This window comes from Gadus macrocephalus, chromosome 7, assembly GCF_031168955.1.
Source record: "Gadus macrocephalus chromosome 7, ASM3116895v1".
NCBI lineage: Eukaryota > Metazoa > Chordata > Actinopteri > Gadiformes > Gadidae > Gadus > Gadus macrocephalus.
This window is the reverse complement of record NC_082388.1, coordinates 21,203,463-21,225,760: the sequence shown is the minus strand read 5'-3', so window position 1 is coordinate 21,225,760 and position 22,298 is coordinate 21,203,463. Positions and strand designations below refer to the sequence as shown.

The window sequence follows — 22,298 nt, the reverse complement described above, 5'->3', positions numbered from 1 at the left end:
TAAGATTTATTTATCTGGGGTTATTTTACTCTTGGTATTACTCAGAAAATCCGGCTGTTTAAGCCCACACCACAACCAAGGAGTTTCTAGCTATTTGCTTCATTAAACCCGTCATAGAATGTGGGAATGGTAATGAAAGAAACACAAGCACATTCTTGTTCTGATGACCTTTATGTAAATCTGTCCTCCCGTTCTCTAAAAGGATACACAGGGAGGAACAGGCTAGATATCTGAGCATACAGATACAATACACTGTGCATAAAAGATTAAACAATGTGCATAAAAGATTAACAGAGGCCAAGATTTTTTTTTTTTTTTTAAGTTTGTCACAATGACAAGCACAAACTGCATTAGGTACAAAACAGTTGTAGTGGTCAAAAATATCACATTTATCTGTACAATTTAACAATACCTAAAGCGGCCCCTCTCCAAGCCACCCCTCAGCCACTTAATCTCCTTAGTGATCCAAAATGTCCTCTTGATAAAGTGCACCTGTTAGGCCAAGCAATCAAGAAGCATTAAAACGTGATCAAGACGACTGGACTCGGCCAATCAGAGGCTTGTGTTGACCAATCACAACACAAACCCCGTAAGAGGCCGATAAAAATGGAATGTAATCCTTTTGTGAGCAAAGCACATATATATTTATATGTATATATTATGATTATGACAAGATTTGAAGGCTAAAAATAATGACATGCTAAAGGCATAATCGGTTTTTGAGATTTAATTTGGATTATATTGAGATTTCCTTTCTGGACTGTTTACAAACTGGAAACCCATTATTTAAAAAACGTTTTAAGATTAACCATTTTATCAAATTGGAATAGGGTTTCTGACAGTATGGTTGCAGTATATGTGCAAACCGGCCATTTGTTTATGCAAGCGTTGGTCTCTGCCACTGTAGTGCCATACATTGTTTTGTTTTTGTTCAAAAACAATATTATAAACTGGTTCAAGGAGGAGCTGAACCATATCTGAGAACATTTGTTTTTCGTTTCTCACATACTGTGCGTTTACTTTCGCATCTGTTCAGACAACATCTGCTTGAGGAAATGACGATGGCCGTATAGATGAAGGCTTATGAGTGGATGCTTAATAAATGCTAAGAGCCCTGAGGAGGAATCTCAAGGGGATTTTAATTCAAAGCTGAACCCTGCAGTCTATGAAACGATTATATATGGTAGTATCCATGGGCAGTTTGTTTCCTCCAAAGTGATGACTCAACAGAAAAGAGGGCCTCCTTCTCTGTAGGCGGATGTGATGGTCCGCGCACACGTTCATAATCGTTTCATGATCCATAAAAAAGAAAAAAGCACTTGAGATGTTTAGCCCAACAAAAAACAATCGTAAAACCGTCCCATTCCACGCATACTTGTTCAACCTGTTGCCAAAACTGGCAACAAGCTTCTCATACTCTCGCATAGGATCACGCACACGCACACACACACACACACACACACACACACACACACACACACACACACACACACACACACACACACACACACACAAAAAGACAATTTTTGTTTCAACTTCTACTTGGGGGAGTCCCTCCGGAACATTGATCATTTCTAGAAGAGTATAATAGTGTGCAGGCGGTGGTTCAAGGATATGAAGAGGTCCCCCCGCTACTGTCGTCCTTGCTATACGGGCCCCTTGCCAAGTTCACCTCTGAGCCTCGGGTGGGAGGGTGGGGTGGCGGGGTTAGCCAGAGCCAAGTGCACCCTAGGACACCCCTCCCAACGTCATGACATCAAAGCAAATGTCACACACTCTCACGGGCTTGGTGAGGTCAAACTTGATGATGGGGATCTCCTTGATCGAGCACTTGTGGCAGAGCAGGCGCCCACAGTGGCGGCTGGAGAGAGCGAGATAGATCGAGAGAGAGAGAGAATGAGATAGATCGAGAGAGAACGAGATAGATCGAGAGAGAGAGAACGAGAGAGAGAGAACGAGAGAGAGAGAACGAGAGAACGAGAGAACGAGAGAGAGAGAGAACACGAGAGAGAGATGGATCGAGAGAAAGAGATAGATCGAGAGAGAGATGGATCGAGAGAAAGAGATAGATCGAGAGAGAGATGGATCGAGAGAAAGAGATAGATCGAGAGAGAGAGAGAACGAGATAGATCGAGAGAGAGAGATGGATCGAGAGAGATTCGAGAGAACGAGAGCGAGAGAGAGAAAAAAGAGTGAGACGTGGGTAAGTTTGACGTACGGCGTATAAAACAGCCAACCGCTGTATTAAACAGTCAAAGAATGGTATGTTACACGACTGACCAGTGATGCTTGCGTGTGGTGACGCCAAACTTGTTAGCACACTCGTAGCAGTTGGATCCGTCGCACCACGGGGGCTCTTTGGTCAGCATATCTAGTCCGACCAGCCGACAGGGGAAAAAACAGGGATTATTACCTCACATTCACACCTTTCCTCTCTCAAATTATTATTATAATTTTTAAAAATGCAAGGTTGCTACAGTGTGCGGGTGTTTAACCTAGTAGGCGGAAGAGGAGTTGTTTGGTGGCCACTTGGTAGTTGAAGATGTTGACTCCTTGGTTGTTGTTGACCCCCAGGCGTGCGCCGGCCCGAACTATCGCGCGGCACAAGTTGGCGTTTCCCTTCATGTAGGCCAGCAGCAGAACTGGAGGAGGACAGGGGGGTGTTCAGTCCGCCGGAGAGAGAAGACCAGACACAACTCACGTGGAACCGGGCGGCCGACCTCCAAAAGGGGTTCCCTACCCGTGTTGCCCTCGTTGTCCGGTTTGTCCAGGGGATACTCGGCCATGCACTCCAGGAACAACTCAAAGATGGCCGCAGCGTTCTCCTTCCCATAATGCCCCAGGACGTGCATCGGCGACTGACCCCTGTGGTGAGGGCAGACAGTTAAGATAGTCAGGATTAATCTCTATCCGTCTGTCCGTGGTGTGACATCCTTCGGAGGAAACTAATGATGGGAGGTGTACCCAAGATGAAGGAACTAGGGCCTCGACTACACTACAGAAAAGCAGTTTTGGTTACATTTATTATCACAATATTATATGCCTGATGCATGCTTTTCAAGGCAAGATTGCAGGCTATTGGGACTGGTTTGAATTACTCGGCCAGGTAACTGCAAACACATGTTGTGTGCACACTACGATAAATGTGTTCACAATACGGGCCACACAACTTTGGAATGGTAATACCAGGTTGCATTAAAAGATCCCCAATGTGACCGAGATCCGATCCTGCGGATACACCCAGATGTTGCATTGAAATGAAGAGTGTAATCAAGCCTGAGGTGTTCCTGGGGTTGAAGAAGCGAGGCATACCTGAGGTTGAAGGCTTCGGCGTCAACGTTGGACTCTGTGAGGAGCACTCGGACGTTGTTCAGTCGAGCCTGCATCACAGCTAGGTGCAGAGCTGCAGGACAACAGAGCATTGGTCAGACACCATGCACACACACAAACAATGTCCTCAACACAACATTGGCCAAGTACACTCATCTCTAAAGAACTCTACCTTTAAAAAAAGGCATCTGCTTATTCAACATAAAAAAAACAACAACAACACTGTTGTATAAATTATATACAAAACAAGAAAGTTATGATGGATCGAAATGTCGGACGCACTGAAGATTGCGTGTAGCTTTTAAGGACTATACACATATTGATTATTCAATCACCCACGCATAATAGCATTCAATACACAGAAGCCAAGGATGGTTACCATTACTGCCGTTCTCGTCAGCCGCGGCGAAGTCCACCCCGTTCTCCAGCAGCACGGAGCAGATGGTAGCGAGGTCTTGCTGGGCGGCGAGGTGCAGAGCCGTCTGTCTGTGTTTGGTCAGTGCGTTCACCTTGGCCCCAGCCAGCAACTGGAGACGGTTTCACAAAATGATCAATCAAGTCCGTTGCAGTAGAAACGCATAGCCGGGATATCAGCCAGCCATAGAGCACATCAGATAAAAAACGGATACATAAAAAGCACAGTATTTAAAGTATATTCAAATTCCATTGGCAGGTGTCTTTCTATCAATTGTGTAGTTGCAGGTGCAGTTACAGACATATTATATTCATGTAGGAAATTTCCCATCCCCGACTGCCTTAGCTACAACTATATATGAATCATGTGTTGTTGCCACAGAATGAATGCATGACTATCAGGCATGTTTCTTCTATGGACTGATACTGATGCCATGTTATTAAATTGTCAGCTACTTATTGGCCTATTCCGATTAAATATCGTGCGTCACTGATTATCCAGTGGAAAGACAAACTGCATTACCAGGTTGCGGACGATGATCTCCGAGCCGGCCTGGACGGCGAGGTGAAGGGGCGTCTGCTTGGCCGAGTCCTGCACGCGGGAGTTGACGTTGGCCTGGACGCTGATGAGGAACAGCACGCTCTCGATGTCCGAGCTCTGCACCGCCACGTGGAGGAAGTTACGCCCTTTGTTGTCCACCTGGAAGAGAGGACAGGAAACGGGTGGTCACTCGGGTTGGTTCGTTTTAATAAATGGGTGGTGGGTCCAATAGAGTAGGGGTCCAAGTAGATAGGGGTTGCTGCATTTGAAAACTTTTTCTTACATCCTCCTTCCTTTTTGCTCGTTCCCTATACTCAAAGAGAAGGGCGGTAGCCAGGTGGGGTCAAGCGGAAGGCAAGGAGCAGTGGCGAAAATTTGGCTGAGCTGCTTCAGTGTCATTAAGTGCCTTTCCTTCTCTGCCTCCAACGCAGGCGGTCGCATCTCTCTCTGCTCCCTCTGTTCGCTCCCGGCCCTATCTCTCCCCTGCTCTTCGTCTCTGTCTCTATCTCTGTCTCTGTTCTGTGCGTGTTTGTGATGTTTTTGATGTGATGCTTATGTGTTGAGGTGTTTTTTTTGCTAATCCCTACACTGTGCCCCCCTTAAAGGAGCATAGTTTGGGTATTGCCAATTTTTTTTTTCCCTCGTTACCCTCTTGTTTAGCTTTTCAAGTTTCTTATCTAACGCGGGCCGCATGTTTGAACAGGCGCCTGACAGTCTCTCCGTCCTGTCTCCCCACATGTTTCTTGGACGGATGTATGTAACTGGAAATTTCGTTGCTCTGTAACATGTGCAATGACAACAATAAAAATCTAATCTAATCTAATCTAATCTTAATGTTGCAATGTTTATGATCTGGGCCAATCGCAACCTTCAGACCTGCTTCATTGGCATCCGTCTCTGTTAGATTAAGCATTTGGCTGCCTATCACTTTGTTTTAGGACCGTCCGTCCGTCCGTCCGTCCGTCCGTCCGTGAGTGAGTGAGTGAGTGAGTGAGTGAGTGAGTGAGTGAGTGAGTGAGTGAGTGAGTGAGTGAGTGAGTGAGTGAGTGAGTGAGTGAGTGAGTGAGTGAGTGAGTGAGTGAGTGAGTGAGTGAGTGAGTGAGTGAGTGAGTGAGTGAGTGAGTGAGTGAGTGAGTGAGTGAGTGAGTGAGTGCTCCACCTGCTCTGCAGCCCCGGGCTCTCTCTTGAGGATGGCCTCGGCGGCCTTGTTGTTCTTGTGGGTCATGGCGCAGGCGAACGGCGTCATGCCCTGCCGGTCGCGGGTGTTGAGGCGGATGTCCGAGTGCAAGATGAGCAGCTGGATGATGACGCTGTGCTGGTTGCTAATGGCAACATGGATCGGCGCACGGCCCTCGGCGTCCTGTGGGGATAATTGTCGGGGGGGGGGGATTCAATTACAATACTTAAACACCGGGCTGAGCTGTGTCCACAGTTAAGACTCCAATAATTACTATCTTCGTTAGGCCCTGTGTCAATTATGAGTCACTTATCCGGCAGCTCTCTCCTACCTCCTCCGCCGAAACATAAACAAAACGGGCCGAAGGCGCCCAACTAAGCCTCCAGCAGTCTGCGGGAAAATACAAAGGTAAGAGCAGTGTTGCTGGACCTGCGTGTTGACGTTGGCTCCGAACTCCAGCAGGCACTGCACCGTCTCCTCCTGGCCCCAGCAGCCCGCCAGGTGGAGGGGGGTCTGGCCGTCCCTGGCCTCCTCGTCCCCCTCCCCGTTGGGGCCCGGCCGCCTGGGGCTGTTCACGTCACAGCCGCTGATACACACACACACACACACACACACACACACACACACACACACACACACACACACACACACACACACACACACACACACACACACACACACACACACACACACACACACACACACACACACACACACACACACAGAGACAAAGAGTGAGAGAGAGAGAGAAACATTAGGGGCGGGAATATTGCGGTAACTCGCGATTCGATTTCGATTCTTGGGAGCCTCGAGTATATTCAAAATCTAATCAGAACGATTTCCTGATGTGATTTCAGGATCTACTCCAGCCCGCTGTGCGCTAAGATGTCTGTAGGGAAAATGATGGCATGAGAGCAGAGAAAAGTATGGATACATTTATGTAGTCTGGTAAATCAATGAGAATCACAATCCTTACGATTTTTCTCCCCCATCCAAAATTCACATACAATTTTCTCAGTTGTACATTGTGTATATATGTATATATATATATATATATAGATGTTAAACACAAAGGTTCTAGGCCCTTATCCCTTGGAAACAAGCACAAAGTGTGCGCGTATGTGTGTGCGTGCGTGCGTACAGACCTGCGTATGAGGAAGCAGGAGGACACCTCGTTGTTCTCGTCTATAGCCCTGTGGAGGAGAGTCTGCTGGCAGCCACTGGGACCCGCGCTCCAGCAGGTGGCGTCACAGCCATGTCGCACCTGGTGAACCCCCCCCGAAAGACAAAGGTCTCAGTGTACCATCCTATTCTCATAGATCCTCCCCCACTGAGACGCCCAGTCTCTTTGAGGATAGTAGCTAGCCGTTTTGAAGGAGTCATTTGGTAGACGCTTACAACCAAAGTGACTTACTAGATGAGGCTATAGAACAAGTATACAATCAGAATTGGAGTTACTACAACCAAAATGCAAGTGCTGTACAATCAGGTTCATAACAAAACAAATGGATCAATTGTTTCAGAACTAAGTGGCAGTGGTATAAGTGCAGCATTGTTACTCCTCAGAGATAGTAAATTATGTAATGAAACATTAGGCAACTTAAAAAAGCTGCACTGTTCTGTACAAACACCATGTGACCACTACTGCCTTATCCAATAAGCCTGTTAAGATAGGGTATCTTAGCCTGCCGAGGCCAATGTGTTGGCAGGCTGCACCCTAAACTTGTCTTTGGGCCCGTGGGCACCATGTTGGCAACCCCTACTCTACTACACCGTCAACAACCGAAATCCAGTGACACACACGGAGACAGAAACACAGTGACCGGCAGCGTGAGAGAGAGCCACAGGACTCACCAGCGTCGAGGCAATGTCCTCTAAGCCGTTCTCCAAGGCAAGCCAAAGGGGCGGGTTCCCCTTCTCGTCCACCACCGACATGTCGGCTCCACGCGTGCAGATGGCATCCACCACCAGGGGGAGCTGGTTGCTGATGGCCAGCTGCAGCGCCGTCTGACCTTCCTGTGTCCTGAAAGAGAGAGGGCGGGAGGCACTTAGAAGAAGATGCATGCGAGAAATCAATTGCCAAGAGGGACCGAAATCAAGTGAATATTAACGAGCAGAGAGAGCGCGCTCGTCAGCGCATAAAAGAGGATGCTCCCTGCAGGCCATAGATAAGCAACCATGCTGGAGGACATTCCTCAATATGGTCCAACCCTATGATTTATTGATATGCTACGCTCCTAACTATAATCTTCCCGCCTCATTCAAGCTTCAACAAAATGTCAAACAATTATTGTTGGAAAAAAAAAAAAAAAAACATGGAAAAAAAATCTAAATTATTACTTCCTCTATAAGCTCGGATTTTAAGCTTCCTCTATCAGACGCTCCTCTATTTACTATTTAGCAGACGCTTTCAAAGCATGGCGTCAATGAGCAGGTTGAGGGGAGACAACTCAGAGGTGCTTTTGATTAGACTGCTGACATCGGGGTGTGCGGACCCTCCGGCCGCCCAGTCATACCTGACGTTGATGTCCGCCTGGTGCTCCAATAGGAACAGGGCGCTCTTGCTGTCCTGCCTCTGGATGGCCATGTGCAGCAGGGTCTGCCCCCTGGCCATGGTGTCATTGATGGAGGCCCCGGAGCCCAGCAGCTGGGCGGCGACGTTGTGCATGCCTGAGACGCAGAACCCCACACGTTAAGACTCAAAGGCCGGGCGTCCTTGGCATGGTTGAACCTTCGTGAGCCGATGGTAGGCCGTGCGGAGGTTACGGACGGAGTGAGGGGAGTGTACCTGTCCACAGGGCTAAACCCAGCACCGTTTGGTCCATGGAGTCCTTGAGGCTGAAGTCGGGGATGATCTGGAGGTTGTTGGTGGCGTGAAGGGCGTTGGCTGCAGCGGAGCGGTCGACAGGAGACGGACAGTTAACACCCACGCCCCAACTGACAGGTCAAGGGGCGATCCGAACACGGCACACGACTTGGTGGTGCAACATACATCCACCTTTAAGCGCGACTTTTATAAATAAAAATAGAAATAGAAATAAATTGACTTAAATAAAATAGAAACAAATTGACGGTCAAACGATTGACATCGTTTGACCCCCCTGGGGAGCACTGACCTTTCTGCTCGAGGATGACGGAGACCACGTCCGGGTGGTTGTTGGCGATGGCCATGTGCAGGGGGCTCTGGAGGGCCAGGGCAGGGGGGTCCTCGGACGGGGGCTTGAGGGTCTGCAGGTTGGGGTTGGCCCCCTGCTGCAGCAGCTCCGCAGTCAGGCCGGCCAGACCACACAGACAGGCCGTGTGGAGGGGGGTCTCGCCCTGATGGGTAGAAGGGAACATTTAAATAATGCTAGGGCGGTGAACATTGATGCATGTTGTATAGGAAATGTACAGCAGAACAATTTGACTGTAACAACTGGTATAGCGTATACATAGTAAACTATGTATGCCGACTGGTACTAAAAATGATGAACTGATAAGAAAAATAACCATCTGTGGGCGATAGAACAACACAGAGGTATATTACTAGCAGTACTCAAGAGATAGAGCGCAAACCACACTGCAACACAAATGTGAACTGCTAGCGAGGCATCGCGTCTGCCTCGTGACCTCTGTGGTGACTGCGTGGGGTGTAACACGACATCACCGCTCACCAGCTTGTTGACGTGGTTGACCAGCGCACCATGGGTGGCCAGGAAGAGTGCGGCTGCTTCACTGCTCGCCTTGGCCGCCCTCTGCATCAGACAGTTGCCTAGTGGAAGGGGAGAGGAAGACAACATGAATGTTTTAAAATATGCACCGTCTGCAGTGCTAGGATGCTGGGAGAAAAACAATGAATTAACTATAAGCGGCAATGAGCCGTCCTCGCCATGATCTGGTTCGGCTAGCAGGCCGCTGGAGTCTGCTGTAAACTAGCATAGGTAAATGATCGAGGACATTTCAAATAAATCGGAGTGGTGTATGTAAATGCTCCCAATGAAACACAGTTGTACAACACAACGTCGGTTGAAATGCATAGGAGAAAAAGGGAGGTTTTTAATAAATCTTCCCCCCTATGCAGACTTGCACAGGGGGGGGGGGGGGGGATTAGTTGAAAAAAGCCAGGTCTCTTTCTTCATATACAGCCAAATAAATCCAAAATCATATCTGCTACAGCTCTGATGCGTTCATATGTGGACACCATAATAGTAGCAGCCAAGAGAAGACATCCAGTGTCTAAAGGAGAGTCAACGAGACGAGGCTCGGCGTGGCTCTCAGGTGTGGAGGTACCTGTGCCCAGGTCGGGGGCGTCGGGGTTGCTGCCCCTCTGGATGAGCTGCGCGGCCAGGCTGCTCTCGTCGAAGGCGGTGCCGTTCACCACCGGGGCCGTGTCCTCGAAGGGGTTGACGGAGTCGTCGGAGGCCAGCGTGATGTACTGCAGGGCCAGCCACAGCGCCGTGCTGCCCTCGTGGTCCTTGAGCTCCAGGTCCAGCCTGACCCGAGATTAAGGGAGGGAAGCAAACGCTGGTGACGACGGGGCGGGCGGCTTAGCGCCGTCTCAGAGCGTTAATTCGACCCGGGGTAGCGTGCCAGAAGTGAGAGGGCGTCTGAGTAAGACTGACATAAAGTCAGTGCCAAAAGCCAGTGCCAACAAACGGAATGATCTGCCTGTATGTATGTATGTATGTATGTATGTATGTATGTATGTATGTATGTATGTATGTATGTATGTATGTATGTATGTATGTTAGGGATCGACCGATACCGATTTTTTAGGGCCGATACGATACCGATATTTTTTCAATCAGCCTTAGCCGATACGCCGATACCGATTTTCTTGAGCGTTTTTTTTTTTTTATTATTTTTTTTTTTAAAGGAACATTTATTGAACTTCAATATAAAAAACAATATTTAACAAATAGTAAAAACAGGTGAAGTAGAACAAGTAAGATCAAGTAGATGAACAATATTTAACAAATATTAAAAATAGGTGAGGTAGAACAAGTAAAAAAAAAAATGTAAAAAAAAATCGGCGAAAATCAGCCGCGTATCGGCCGATACCGATACACGTAAAAAACGCGAATATCGGCCGATAATATCGGCCGACCGATATATCGGTCGATCCCTAATGTATGTATGTATGTATGTATGTATGTATGTATGTATGTATGTATGTATGTATGTATGTATGTATGTATGTATGTATGTATGCATGCATGTATGTATGTACGTACGTCAATTATGGCAACCATTGCACTCTGCAACCCCCACTCTGCGTTCCTCCTCAAGATTTCCTTCCTTGCTGATTAAGGGAGTTTTTTCTTGCCCTCTTGGGGGCTTGGGTCAGGGGGGGCTGTCATAAATATTTGGCCTGTTAAGCCCTTTGAGACTGTTATGGTGATTAAGGGCTATGCAAATACAATAGAATTGAAACATTTTGAGATTAAGGGAGAGAATTAGACTGATCAGTCTCGTTCTTCACAAACATAAATAAGGATTCAGAAAGACAAAACGGGCCACACAGGGGCGTGTGGAGGGCCTCACTGTTTGCACTGCAGGAGCTGGCTGAAGACCGGCTCGTTCCCCGACGCCACGGCCTCGTGCAGCGGGGTTCTGTGGAGGTGGCAGGGAGAAAGTCATCTTTGTTCATTTATAATCGAAAGCAGTAGTGAGAGAGGTGTATAGAAACAAGTTCAATACATCGCTAACCCTCACTACCTCATTCTATTCACTTTGCCAATCCAGCAGCATGCATCGGAACTTAAAGAGACGACAAACAAGGAACTAAATAAGAAAAACAAACCTAGAATAAAGACACTAAAGGAAGAAGCAAACAACAACGAAGCATTTCATAGAAGTGGCAAACAACCAAAAGTCTTCTTCATCCCCATTTTACCACAGACCAACATTTCAGTTCGCTTTTCAACTTCTTTACAAACATGCCATGGTTCTGAGGTGAGGCCAAAAGAGGCTATGGCAACTCACCTGCCTTTGCTGTTCTGCATGTTGGGGTTGGCGCCGGTCTTGAGCAGAGCCTCGGCGATGCGGGCCATGCCGCTCATCACCTCGGCGCAGTGCTTCTTGGGGCTGAAGGAGCAGACCAGGTGGAGGGGCGTCTCTACCGCCCCCACCGTGGCCGCGTTCACCTGGGCCGAGTGGCGGATCAGGAAGGTGGAGGCGAACTCATCGCCTGGGGTTGGGTGGGGGGAGGGTAGGAGTCATTCTACTGGTGATTTACAGCCCTCCAGCTGGTAGGCTACTGCTGTGTCGTGGTCCGTAAGCAGCTAATCCTGATAGTGCTTCATTGCTCTGGATACATGTTCAAGAACATGTAGCCAGATAAATGTTCTTGATAAATGGTGTTTCATTACAAAAAAAAAAACATGCTGAATTTATTGTACTATTTAAAGGGGACATATCATACCACCAGGTGTGAGTGTGATTAGCCATTACAAGCCGTTTCATTGTGACATCACAGGTGGGCGTGTCCACCTAGATGTGTGCTGGATGGATCAGTCTACCAGCCTACCCAGTGGACAGTAGCAAACATTGCTCATCTATGCGTCACACATCTAGGTGGACACGCCCACCTGTGATGTCACAATCCTGCACATTTTGAAAACGGCTTGCAATGGGTAATCACACTCACACCTGGTGGTATGATATGTCCCCTTTAAAGTTGACCTAGTAATTTAAAGTTGACCTAGTAATAGTAATTCAATGTTCTGGATAAATGTTCCAGAATATTTATCCGGGTAAATGTTCTGAATAAATGGTGGTTAAATAAAAAATAAAACCCAAGCTGAACTTATTGACCTATTTAAACTTGACCTCTGACCTCCACCTTCCTGCCCCCTACCTCTCTGGATGGCTTTATGCAGCAGGCTCCAGCCACTCTGGTCCACCATGTCCACGTCGGCCTTGTTGTTGACCAGCGTGGTGGCGATGCTCTCCAGCTTGCGAGAGAGCGCCAAGTCCAGCGCCAGGTCGCCATTGTTGTCCAGCTCATTCAGCTTCCCGGGCAGCTGAACGTGGAGGCAGATGAAGGGGGGGGGGGGTGAATCAATAGCACTCGACTAGGGAGGGGATACCACAGGAGGGGTGGGGGAGGGTGCTGGAGCTGACCTGCGAGTCCATCTCTATCAGGTAAAGGAAGACCACGTCCTCGCGCTCCACCTTGATGGCTTTGTGGAGAGGGAACTCCGTTTTGGATTTGATCATCTTGAAGAGCAGCTGGGCACTCATGGTGCTGAAGTCCTCTTTCCTCAAGTCGTCCTGGAAACAGCAACACGCTTTCTTTAAAAAAGTCTGTCCCTGCTGGGAGCGCTCTCTACGGCGACCACCCAACCGAGACACCAGCTTGGTTTCCTCTTGATCAGAAAAAGCTATTACTATTACGCCACATTTTGATAGAAAGAGTGTGTGTGCGGCTGTGGAGTGGAAGGCTATAAACCGCATCTCAAGATCATAGAAAAGCCAACGGTGCATAACGACGCTGGTGGATAGCCCACCCCTCTGGCTCGTAAACGTAACCTTGACCACCCCGGGAAAGGGTTTACGAGATGATTCACCCAGACAGCCTTGACATGCAGCATCGCTCACCCAGTGGCTGGCTATGATCTCCCCGCAGTAGTTCATCAGCGTGGTGGCATCGAGCTCCTCTGCCGTTTGGTAGAAGCGGATACAGTTCCTCACATTCACAGAGGACATCACTCCTTTCTCACACCTACCCAAAAGAACACAAGGAGACATTAGAAACTTGAGACCAAAAGAGTGGTTTTGGTTTTGAGCATTGCGTAACACTGTCACAGCAGAGAGCGCCACTTAAAAAAAAAGACATTCTATGCTGGCAGGATCAGGCAGATGGCCACATTAGTCATCAAAAAAGGGCTTGTATTGATTTATGGATGCATCTAAACGCTGCGCTGGCGTACATTGACCCCAGCATCGTCGGGCTGTCACTTTGAAATGGTCTGTTCTGGTTATTTATTGGCTGCCGGGACAGGACAGGTGACCTTCTGCAGCCGAATTCCCTGGTTTCACATTGAACATTTAATCAATTGAAAAGGAATTGAAGATCATTTTGCTAATATATTCATGGCTTCGTGGATTATCTGGTCACTACATCAAACATCTTCCACTATGGTTACGTTTGTCCAATTCAGTTGATTAGAAAAATAACATATATAGATATATATTTATTATTATTTTTCATTAAAAGACTAAATGGAAAATGTGATAATGCATGATAAAAAAAATAAAATAATGATAAGAAGCAGCCCAACGGTTATTGACCATAACGGTGGCATACAGACAGCGCTGTAGTCGGAGCTACAGCTGCATCGAGCAGTCGTCTCAGAGGGGCCGAGGAGCTCTGGAGCTCACCTTTCTCGCAGAAGATGCAGCTGGAAGCGGTTGGCGAGCTTCATCAAGTCCACCAGGAAGACGTCGTCCTCATTGAGCTCCAGCTGATCCGTGTAGGCCCAGCGCAACATCGCCATGGCGACCTCAGGCTTGGTATCTACACAGTTTTAGAGGGTTGAGTGAATTTGCCACACAAATGGGCTGTTCATTAGGAAATCTGAAAGACTGGTTGTGATCCTGGAAAGGTGTGGTGTGAACGGTGTGCCACGCGGGGCTTCTCACCAGATAGGTCCAGATCTGATGTGGAGGCCAGGTTGGCCAAACTCCACACATCAGTGCGAGCGGCCAACACAAACTTATGGGCATGGAGTCGCTCTCCTGCGATTTTCACCTTCAGATCACTGCAGTATGAACAACAAAATCCTTCAACAATGAGACGAAAAATACAACTGATAAGGCAACAATAAATTTCATTCATGTACATTTAACAAGTGTGTTGGGGTTTGTAGGGTGCAAATAAACCAACCAATGACTAGAATCAAACATTGAAACAAACCAATTGAATCCACTACCATTTATTGAAACACCACACTTTGGCAGGGAGGGAGTGGAGCACCTACCTACCTGCCCTTCAAACCACCCCATATTAACCAAGCTCTTCCGCTCACCTGTACTGCTCCTGCTGGTAGAGCTCACACACTATCTCCAGGAGACGGCTGATGAAGGTGTCCCCGGAAGGTGGGGCGTTGGGGCTGATGGCGCCCTGGCTGTTCGCCTGGGCTGCCAGCATGGCGTACCGACGCTCCGTGTCGGCCAGCTTCTGCTGCATCTTCACATACTCCTGCCGGAGCAGGGCCAGGTGCTTCTTCAGCTTGGCCACCTCCTCTGTCCGGTCCAAGGTGTAGGGAAGGAGAGGAGGGGGGGAACCGAGGAGAAGGTGGATGAGGATGAAACAAAAGAGGAGGAGCAAGAGAAGAAGGAGGAGGAGAAGGAGAAGAGAGAGGATAATGTGGATGAAACAAACGAGGGGGGGGGGGGGGGGGAGGGGGAGGAGACAGATGAAAATGTGGACGAGGATGAAAGAAAGGAGGAGGAGGAACAGGAAAGAAGACACAGGAAGAAGGGATTCATGAGTGCTTTTTTAAAGGCAAAAAGCTAAACTGTTTGTGTTTACTGAAAAAATACAACTGTTTAATAAAGCCATATTGAGTCGCAGTAATAGGTTTACAGTCATTGTGTTCAAACACATAAAACTTCCAAGTATCAGTTGTTGATGGTCGGTTGCAAATGTTAAGCCTACGACAAAATACAGCCTAATATCTCATTGGATCATTTAAAAAACCCAACAAATTAAGCTGGAGGCACAATTCCTGCTACGCAGATCTTGTGCTTTTAGGAGTGTCAGCTAAGATTGTACATACTTCCACTGAGGCCCATTTCCTTCCCTTTTCCTTCACCCAGTAAAGTTTTAGTGAAGAAAGAGTGCTGAGGAGGCACATTACTTTGCCCGCTCTTGTAAAAAAAAACGTTACTAGCGAAGTTTCTGGTCATGACGAACAGAGATTGTCCGTGTATGCGTTTGTGTGGGAGGGGGGGGGCTTTCAACACTCATATCAGCTCCATGCAGAGTTGCAACGAATGAACATTAAATGTCCAATAAAATCTTCAGGTTGCATATGACATACACAGCATGTCTTTATTTTAATAATAGACACAATTGTAAATCACAGATCTAATGAGATGAATAGGCTTTCTCAAGAAATAACAAGTTTCGACATGTGTATAAGAAGATCTGCATACACCGAGATCGAAAATTGTTATTTCGCAAGGTTTTATTGCATCAACTGGTGTGTACTGTAAGCATAACATCACTACAAGTTCAACATTGACGGCGCAATGCCGAAGCAGTTAATGCATTCTACTGTCTATTTCGGAGTCTGCATACACATCTTCCTCTGGTGAATCAATCAAATTTAGGCTACAATTGCCTTTCCACTACTGTCTACAATGGTACAACGTTCTTCTCTAAACCATAGATCGACATCACAAACTATTTTTCGCAATAGACTTATCTTCAAATAATTAATAATAATATATCGTTTTGCAAGGATAGACATGAAGGAGTGACATGTTTAGGCACGAACACTGTTGACTATAAACAGGGTGTGAAATTGCACAGATTGAAATTGTATTCAAGAAAGATAGTAGTTTCCACATATATTCAACTGTTGAAGTCAGCTTTAGAATCATCGTCCCCTTCTTGGCTGGTTAAGATCGCGACAAATACAACTCGATAGATAGCTAGATGAACGCCCGCTAACGTCGGCTAGCTAGCAAGATGAAGACCAGAGAAGTGACGGCGCACATCAGATTTTGTAGCTTCCTTAATACAGGTTGTCAATTTAACTCAATGGCCCCTCATAGTTCAAAAATAAACAGATCATTACGCATACCCAATTAAAAGGGAGTGTACTGTTAAATAGTCAAAAATCTCTCAAACCTTCCGCCATGTTACTTGCGTTACCTCCGAGGTTCTTTATCGCGATACGATGCCGAAACTGTCAGAGGGAATCGGATGGTGAGTTCGAGTACCTTCTATAAACTCGTAATTTAGGCCGTCCAAAAACTGACCGCGATCAATGATCGATACACTATGTAATATAGATATGTTCATCCTTTATTATATTCATTTCAATCAAATGTTATACTCTAAGGCTGGAAGAAATAAATAGATATTTATTCTTAAATATAAGAGTTAATTTTCATCCGAGCATCTCATGTCTGTTAGAAGGAAGGATACATATTTTTTTAGAATGTAAATTAATTATTCGTGCTTAATATTCAATTTAATATGTAATCCGGCCGATAATGTGTATTACCTTATTGTGTTGCATTGTTCCGGACCTAAAACAAGCAAGAAGATGGATGGATTTCACGGCTGTGTTCTAATGTCTACATCGAAATCCAATTTATATTAAAACCCGAAATTTGAGCTTTGTGTGTAAGTCAAATTGCAACCGCAGCCCCTCCCCAGATATCCGTATGTATTCAACAATGCAATTTTTATTTTGAAGCTTCAATGCCTCCAACTTGCTACATTGTGCCAGCATTAAATTTGCAAAAGGAGCAGATTTGAGTGCAACCAATTTTGAGTAAACTTGATACTTACAATGTTGAAGCACACATGCAAATAATTGCTGTAAAAAGGGAACAGACATGAAACTAACATTATTGCATTTTTAAATTGTCAAATTGCTATCAATGCTTTCCTCAAGCAACAGTATAATTTCGAACCATGAACTATGTAATAAAACAAATTAGTCAAACACTACTAACATTCTACTTGCTGTAGTTTGGTCTGGCTTTGCGAGACTAGTCAAACACTAACCTATCAAGTACTCTTAATCAATTATTTAACATGAAACCATCCATACTGTGCCATTATATATTTAAAAAAAGATTAAAACCAAGAACTATTGGAAAAAAATGTCATTTTATAAGAGCGCACTACAGGTGACAATTTTCATAACATGAAAAATATACATAAGTACTTTGTCTTTGTACATTAGGCAAAACTGAAACAGTACACCAGAAACAGAATGAACATTCAGGTTATGAAGATGGGAAAAAAAGGAAGGGCACAGATACAGTGCACAAACACAACGCAAAACATTCTCAAATCAAATCCCCATAACTCTCAGCTAAAAATAAAAGTAAACTAAAGATAAAGCATGCATTACCATTATCTAACAAGGGATGACACATAGAAGAAAAAAAAAAACAGGCTGCTAAAATAAATGACAGACAAATCCACCCGCAATGTTTTCAGGACACAACATTTTTGTTGCATTCAATGCACACAAGGAGGAGTTATTGCTACACCATACAGTTACCCAAACTCTAATAATACAGCTTCTGGGTGGCCTCAATCATTAAATAAATCTGCGCAAATACATTTCCTCCATCGTTTGATAAACTCAACTCTTGTTCAATGCAGGGTGGAGTGGCCAAGCATTTATTTGCTAAATCAGGAGGCACTTTTGAAAAAGACACAAGAGAAGACTCGGAGCATGCATGAGCGCGTTCCCTTTCTGACGGCAACTGACCCTCAGCTGTGGAGGTGGATGGGTGGCTGGTAGGGGGATAGTAAACAAACAACATACTCAGATGAGGGATGAAAGAGTAAGACATGCATGTCTTTCATGAACCAGACCAATACCGTGAGATTCACAGTGCTTCTGTTCCCTCTCATTAAAACAATCTTAACCAGTAAATGATGCACACTAAAAGGAGGGAGGGGGGGGGGGGGGGGGTGAGACGTAAAAAGTAAACAAGAGAGGTTCTAGCTAAACAAGCGCTATTCATTTGGTCTAAGTGTCTTGCTGGATGGAGAGAGAGTTAATATATTATCCGGGTTTTCGTCGGTGCTATATACAGGTCTTTACAATATTTTCCTGAATGTTGAAGCAGTCCATAGACTTCGAGAAAAAAAATTGTTCAGTTGTCTTATTGTTGTTTTTTTCCGAGTTGGCACTTGCTTGACGGTGGTCGGTCAGCCGCTGTGGTCACGGGGATGTTGTGTAGTTAGCCAGCCCGTTCCTGACAAGGTGGAGGAGAACAAGCCTTGTGACAGGGTGGGAAGTGCGGGAGACAGTGCCATGCTGAATTTCATTTGGACACCTGTGAAAGAAATAAGGTAGAAAGTCACAATGGATTGAAGTCGCAGTTATTACCACGCAATTGTACAGTGCACTGGTTATTTTAGATAAAGATTGTACTGGCTGGATTTGGTCAAATAGACCCTCTGTACATTTTATAAAGCTGAACCATAACTGCCCCACCACAATGTTACCCAAACATTTAGCCAATGATGACTTTAATGTTGTAATAATTCCTTCACAGCCAGTTAGAGCGGAAAGAACACTGTCATTTCGGGTTTTTTTAATTATGGAAGTATCCCCCCCTGCCGATTTGGATATCCTCAATCTTACACATTGTGAATTTAATGTCATGGTTGATATTTCAACTTCTGTAAAAAAAAATATATATATGTTTGAGATTGTGGCAAAGGATCGAAATTGTAAACAACATAGACACGATGATGAGGGGTTGAAAGAGTGGAATACTTACCCTGAAAATCTGATGCTAGAACATTGCGTATCACTCAAACGCAGTCTCTTGGCTCTTTCGCACACAACGTGCAACTTTCCTCTTAAATTCTCCATGTCTGTCCTCCCTCCATTCTTTCTGTATCGGGATAAGATTGGAGAATCAAAAGGTCAACATAACCCACTGGAAATCATAGCTCCATCATTGAAAAATAAACATATCTTCTGATAGCAGCGCCTAAAAAGGGGGCTCAATTGTCAGGTTATTATATCATTATCGATATATGGATGCATTCACATATGTTTTACTTACAGCAGCGTCTACATTAGCAGGCGAGTCCCCATTTGGGTCTGCCAACATGGAGATAACACTAATCATGATGGTTTCCACCGTGTGGATGGGCAGCCAGCGCTCCTCTGCCTTCTCATAGCCATACTTGTCCTCTCCAGGCTCGTGTAAAATGGAAATACAGACGTCACCATTCTTATCAACTGTAAAGCAAACATGCAGGACAAAGGTTATGAATGATCGCTTCAATAAATGTATAATAGATTTCCAATTATAGTTGACCATTACAATTCCTTGATTATTATTATTTTTTAGGGCTAAGAAATAAAATGTTATATCTTTGAAGAGCATCAAGGATTTACAAAAAATGCCAACTAAACTGACGATTATCCCTAACAAAGGGTAAACGGCTCCAGGGTTAAGGTGTGCTCGGAAAATAGATCAACAAAGATGGATTCTGAATAACGAGACATCGACAGTGCGGTACATTTAAACGTTTACCATTGGGGTGCCATATGTCAGTGATAAACCTCATCTTTGGTGGCCTGAGAGGGTAATCCTTTGGAAATGTCAGATGTGCTTTGAACACACCTCCTTCGCTGTGAGAAAAAAAAGACAAGAACAGAAAAATTGTCAAGACTTCAAACATCAATCAGACCTCCTGGACCAAGACTGAATGCCTGAAGTTGACATGAAAAAAAACAAAAAACAGTGGTAGACTTACTAATGCGTATCAGGTGGTCCGATGATGAGGACCTCCCATCTGTAGAGGTCATTCTCATCTATTAGGCCTGCAGAGAAACCTTCCACTGGGTTCTTATTCAGTTCTGGGGGAGGGAAGATGTCATCAGGCTATTGTGTAAACAGCTTCAAATAGAACAATGCCCTTATTGGTAGTATGAGACGCATGAGATTCAAGAGGGACAGGAGAATAAACACACTTAAAAACAAACGCTGTTTTAGAGACAAGACTCAAATAATTTCAAATCATCAAAGGTACGTTTATGAGGATGGGCAATAATTTTTTAGCTAAATATAAATTAAATGACATTATCAGATTGAATAATAGCATGACGAGAGTACATGCTTGAGCATGCAGTCAAATTACGTTGATCGGGATAATGTAGTATTCAATAACTTTACCGGTGAAGTCAAAAGGTTGACTGTACATGTGTTTTGGTTTCTTTGTGCAATATATGGGAAACTAGACTTTAACTACAACTCAACAATTAAATGATGCGTCCTATTTTGGTCTAAAAGTGTCTCACTGCGTCGAACGTTGCATTTATATTTTCACATGTGATGATGCGACTTTCCATAGATGTTGATAGAACTGACAGTATCGTGTACATTGTATAGGCTAGTGCATGGCACAAAGCAGACGGTCAGTTGTATCCGTGATGTGTTCTATGAAACGCAACAGCTCTTTGGAACATGAGAATATAGTCCCCATTTAAAAACTAGCTTTCAAATCTGGCCTGAACCCCAAGCTTATATGTCCTCCCATCTAGAATGAATATAGCCTTTAAGTGATGCGGGCCTGAGTTTCACAATCATGACAATAAATATAAATAATATTTGTAATCCTCAACGTGAAAACTAGTTTCAATAACGTTATAGGATATAAGTGCAATGGGCCAAAGCCGAAATTGCGGCATCCTATTTTGATGATCTGTTAGCAGGCCAAGCCGTGTACTGGGATTAACAACATCCCAGGATTCCACTGTGGGAGAAGACCACGATGAGGATTCAGCACCTGGCCAATTCGTACGGGGTGTGTGTATAGTGCATTTCATAACTTGAGTTGGTTGACCCACTGGTAGAATTGATAACACGTAAACACGATCCCCAGACCATAATATTTTAGCGAGTGTGTCCAGTCAGAGAAGTACGGGAGACTTCCGACAGGGGCTTTCAGTGGAAATGGCACCGCAGCGACAACAAATACAAAGACAACATGTACAGCAACACGATCCATGGGTCGATATTCTATGAGAAACTCGTTTTAAACCATTGCAATGACGACCTATACGCAGTTAATGTTTTATGACGCGGGGAATCTTTTTCGGTAAAATTGTTTTCGCCAGCGGCATTATTTGAACCACGGCTAGCGTTGCTGTTAGCCAAGAAGCTAACTAACGTTGACTGCCCGTTTGTTTCTCATGCTTAATTACCTGCCAGCTGTCTCCTCAGTAACAGCACTGATTGGGGCTCCGTCATCTTAAAGTAAAAGTTGTCTCTGCTATGTTTACTGTAGATATCACGATGCGACAACGATTGATTTAGGTTTACTAAACAGTTGTTCGTTGATTCTATTTTCTGTATAACATTCTCGTTGTTCTTCTTCTTTTACTTTTAGCTGTCGTATACTTCTTCGATGGTTTTCAAACATAGTCAAATCAAAGTAGTGCCACCTATCGTATCTGGAACTATATTACAGATGGCATTTATTTCCACTTTAAGCTGTGAAGTGGAAATAAATATAGCCTTTTAAAAAATAATCTCTTTAGGTTAAATTACAAAAAATAAATAATGCTTTTTCAAGATGTAGTTAGCCTTGAATGGAATAGTTTGAAATAAAAATTGGTAAACATCTGTGCCATCATCAAAATAACATTTTTGACCGTTTAAATATGCCAGGGGCTGACTCTGATGACCAGGTCAGACTTTATGTCTCGTTCTTCCAGGAAATGTGAGTGATCTTTATTTTCTCTTGATGTTTGTGAAACAAACACCATTTCGCTCTATGAAGCAATATGTTAAATTTTCTTTCCTGCGTATGGATGTTCTGCAATACAAACAATTCAGCTGGAACATAACCAGAAGCAGATGCAGAAATCCCAAGCTGCAAGAGTGGACAGAAATGATCCATTACATAGATTAAAACAGGAAATCAAAGCACTATGAAGCGAAAGAGCAAGTCTCCACCAAAGAGTAAAAATGTAAGGATGAACCATATAAAAAAGTTTGTATTAATTCACCAGTTTTTTTTATTATTATGATTAGTACAATTGATCTTCATCACAACAATTATTAGGGATAGATTATGCCTCTATAGCCAATCATAATGGGATGCAAATTAGAACCCTATAAATA

At 44.9% G+C, this 22,298-nt stretch overlaps 2 protein-coding genes across 3 annotated transcripts; both read right to left on the bottom strand.

The window, feature by feature from the left end:
- Positions 1-152: 152 nt before the first annotated feature.
- On the bottom strand, positions 153-16,415 carry ankfy1 (ankyrin repeat and FYVE domain containing 1). The gene is made up of 25 exons (XM_060057326.1): positions 16,306-16,415; positions 14,474-14,690; positions 14,088-14,206; positions 13,827-13,962; positions 13,044-13,167; positions 12,567-12,716; positions 12,301-12,466; positions 11,427-11,631; positions 10,986-11,054; positions 9,732-9,934; positions 9,116-9,213; positions 8,579-8,780; positions 8,251-8,349; positions 7,979-8,132; positions 7,317-7,485; positions 6,608-6,726; positions 5,892-6,048; positions 5,445-5,645; positions 4,268-4,444; positions 3,710-3,857; positions 3,313-3,403; positions 2,741-2,865; positions 2,496-2,642; positions 2,281-2,371; positions 153-1,861 (listed from the first exon to the last, which is right to left on the bottom strand). Exons 1-25 carry the CDS (start codon positions 16,313-16,315, stop codon positions 1,729-1,731), a joined length of 3,510 nt encoding a protein of 1,169 aa, XP_059913309.1. The 5' UTR covers positions 16,316-16,415; the 3' UTR covers positions 153-1,728.
- An 864-nt stretch (positions 16,416-17,279) lies between these two features.
- Positions 17,280-21,583, bottom strand: ube2g1a (ubiquitin-conjugating enzyme E2G 1a (UBC7 homolog, yeast)). Of its 2 annotated transcripts, XR_009526690.1 has the most exons (7): positions 21,377-21,583; positions 19,927-20,029; positions 19,704-19,801; positions 19,227-19,405; positions 18,936-19,052; positions 18,797-18,834; positions 17,280-18,485 (listed from the first exon to the last, which is right to left on the bottom strand). XR_009526690.1 is itself a non-coding variant. In XM_060057335.1 (6 exons), exons 1-5 carry the CDS (start codon positions 21,420-21,422, stop codon positions 18,966-18,968), a joined length of 513 nt encoding a protein of 170 aa, XP_059913318.1. In that variant the 5' UTR covers positions 21,423-21,582; the 3' UTR covers positions 17,280-18,485; positions 18,936-18,965. The 2 variants fall into 2 exon arrangements, 1 of the variants encoding a protein (XP_059913318.1); XM_060057335.1 differs by lacking the exon at positions 18,797-18,834 and having other exon boundaries at positions 21,377-21,582.
- Positions 21,584-22,298: the final 715 nt, after the last annotated feature.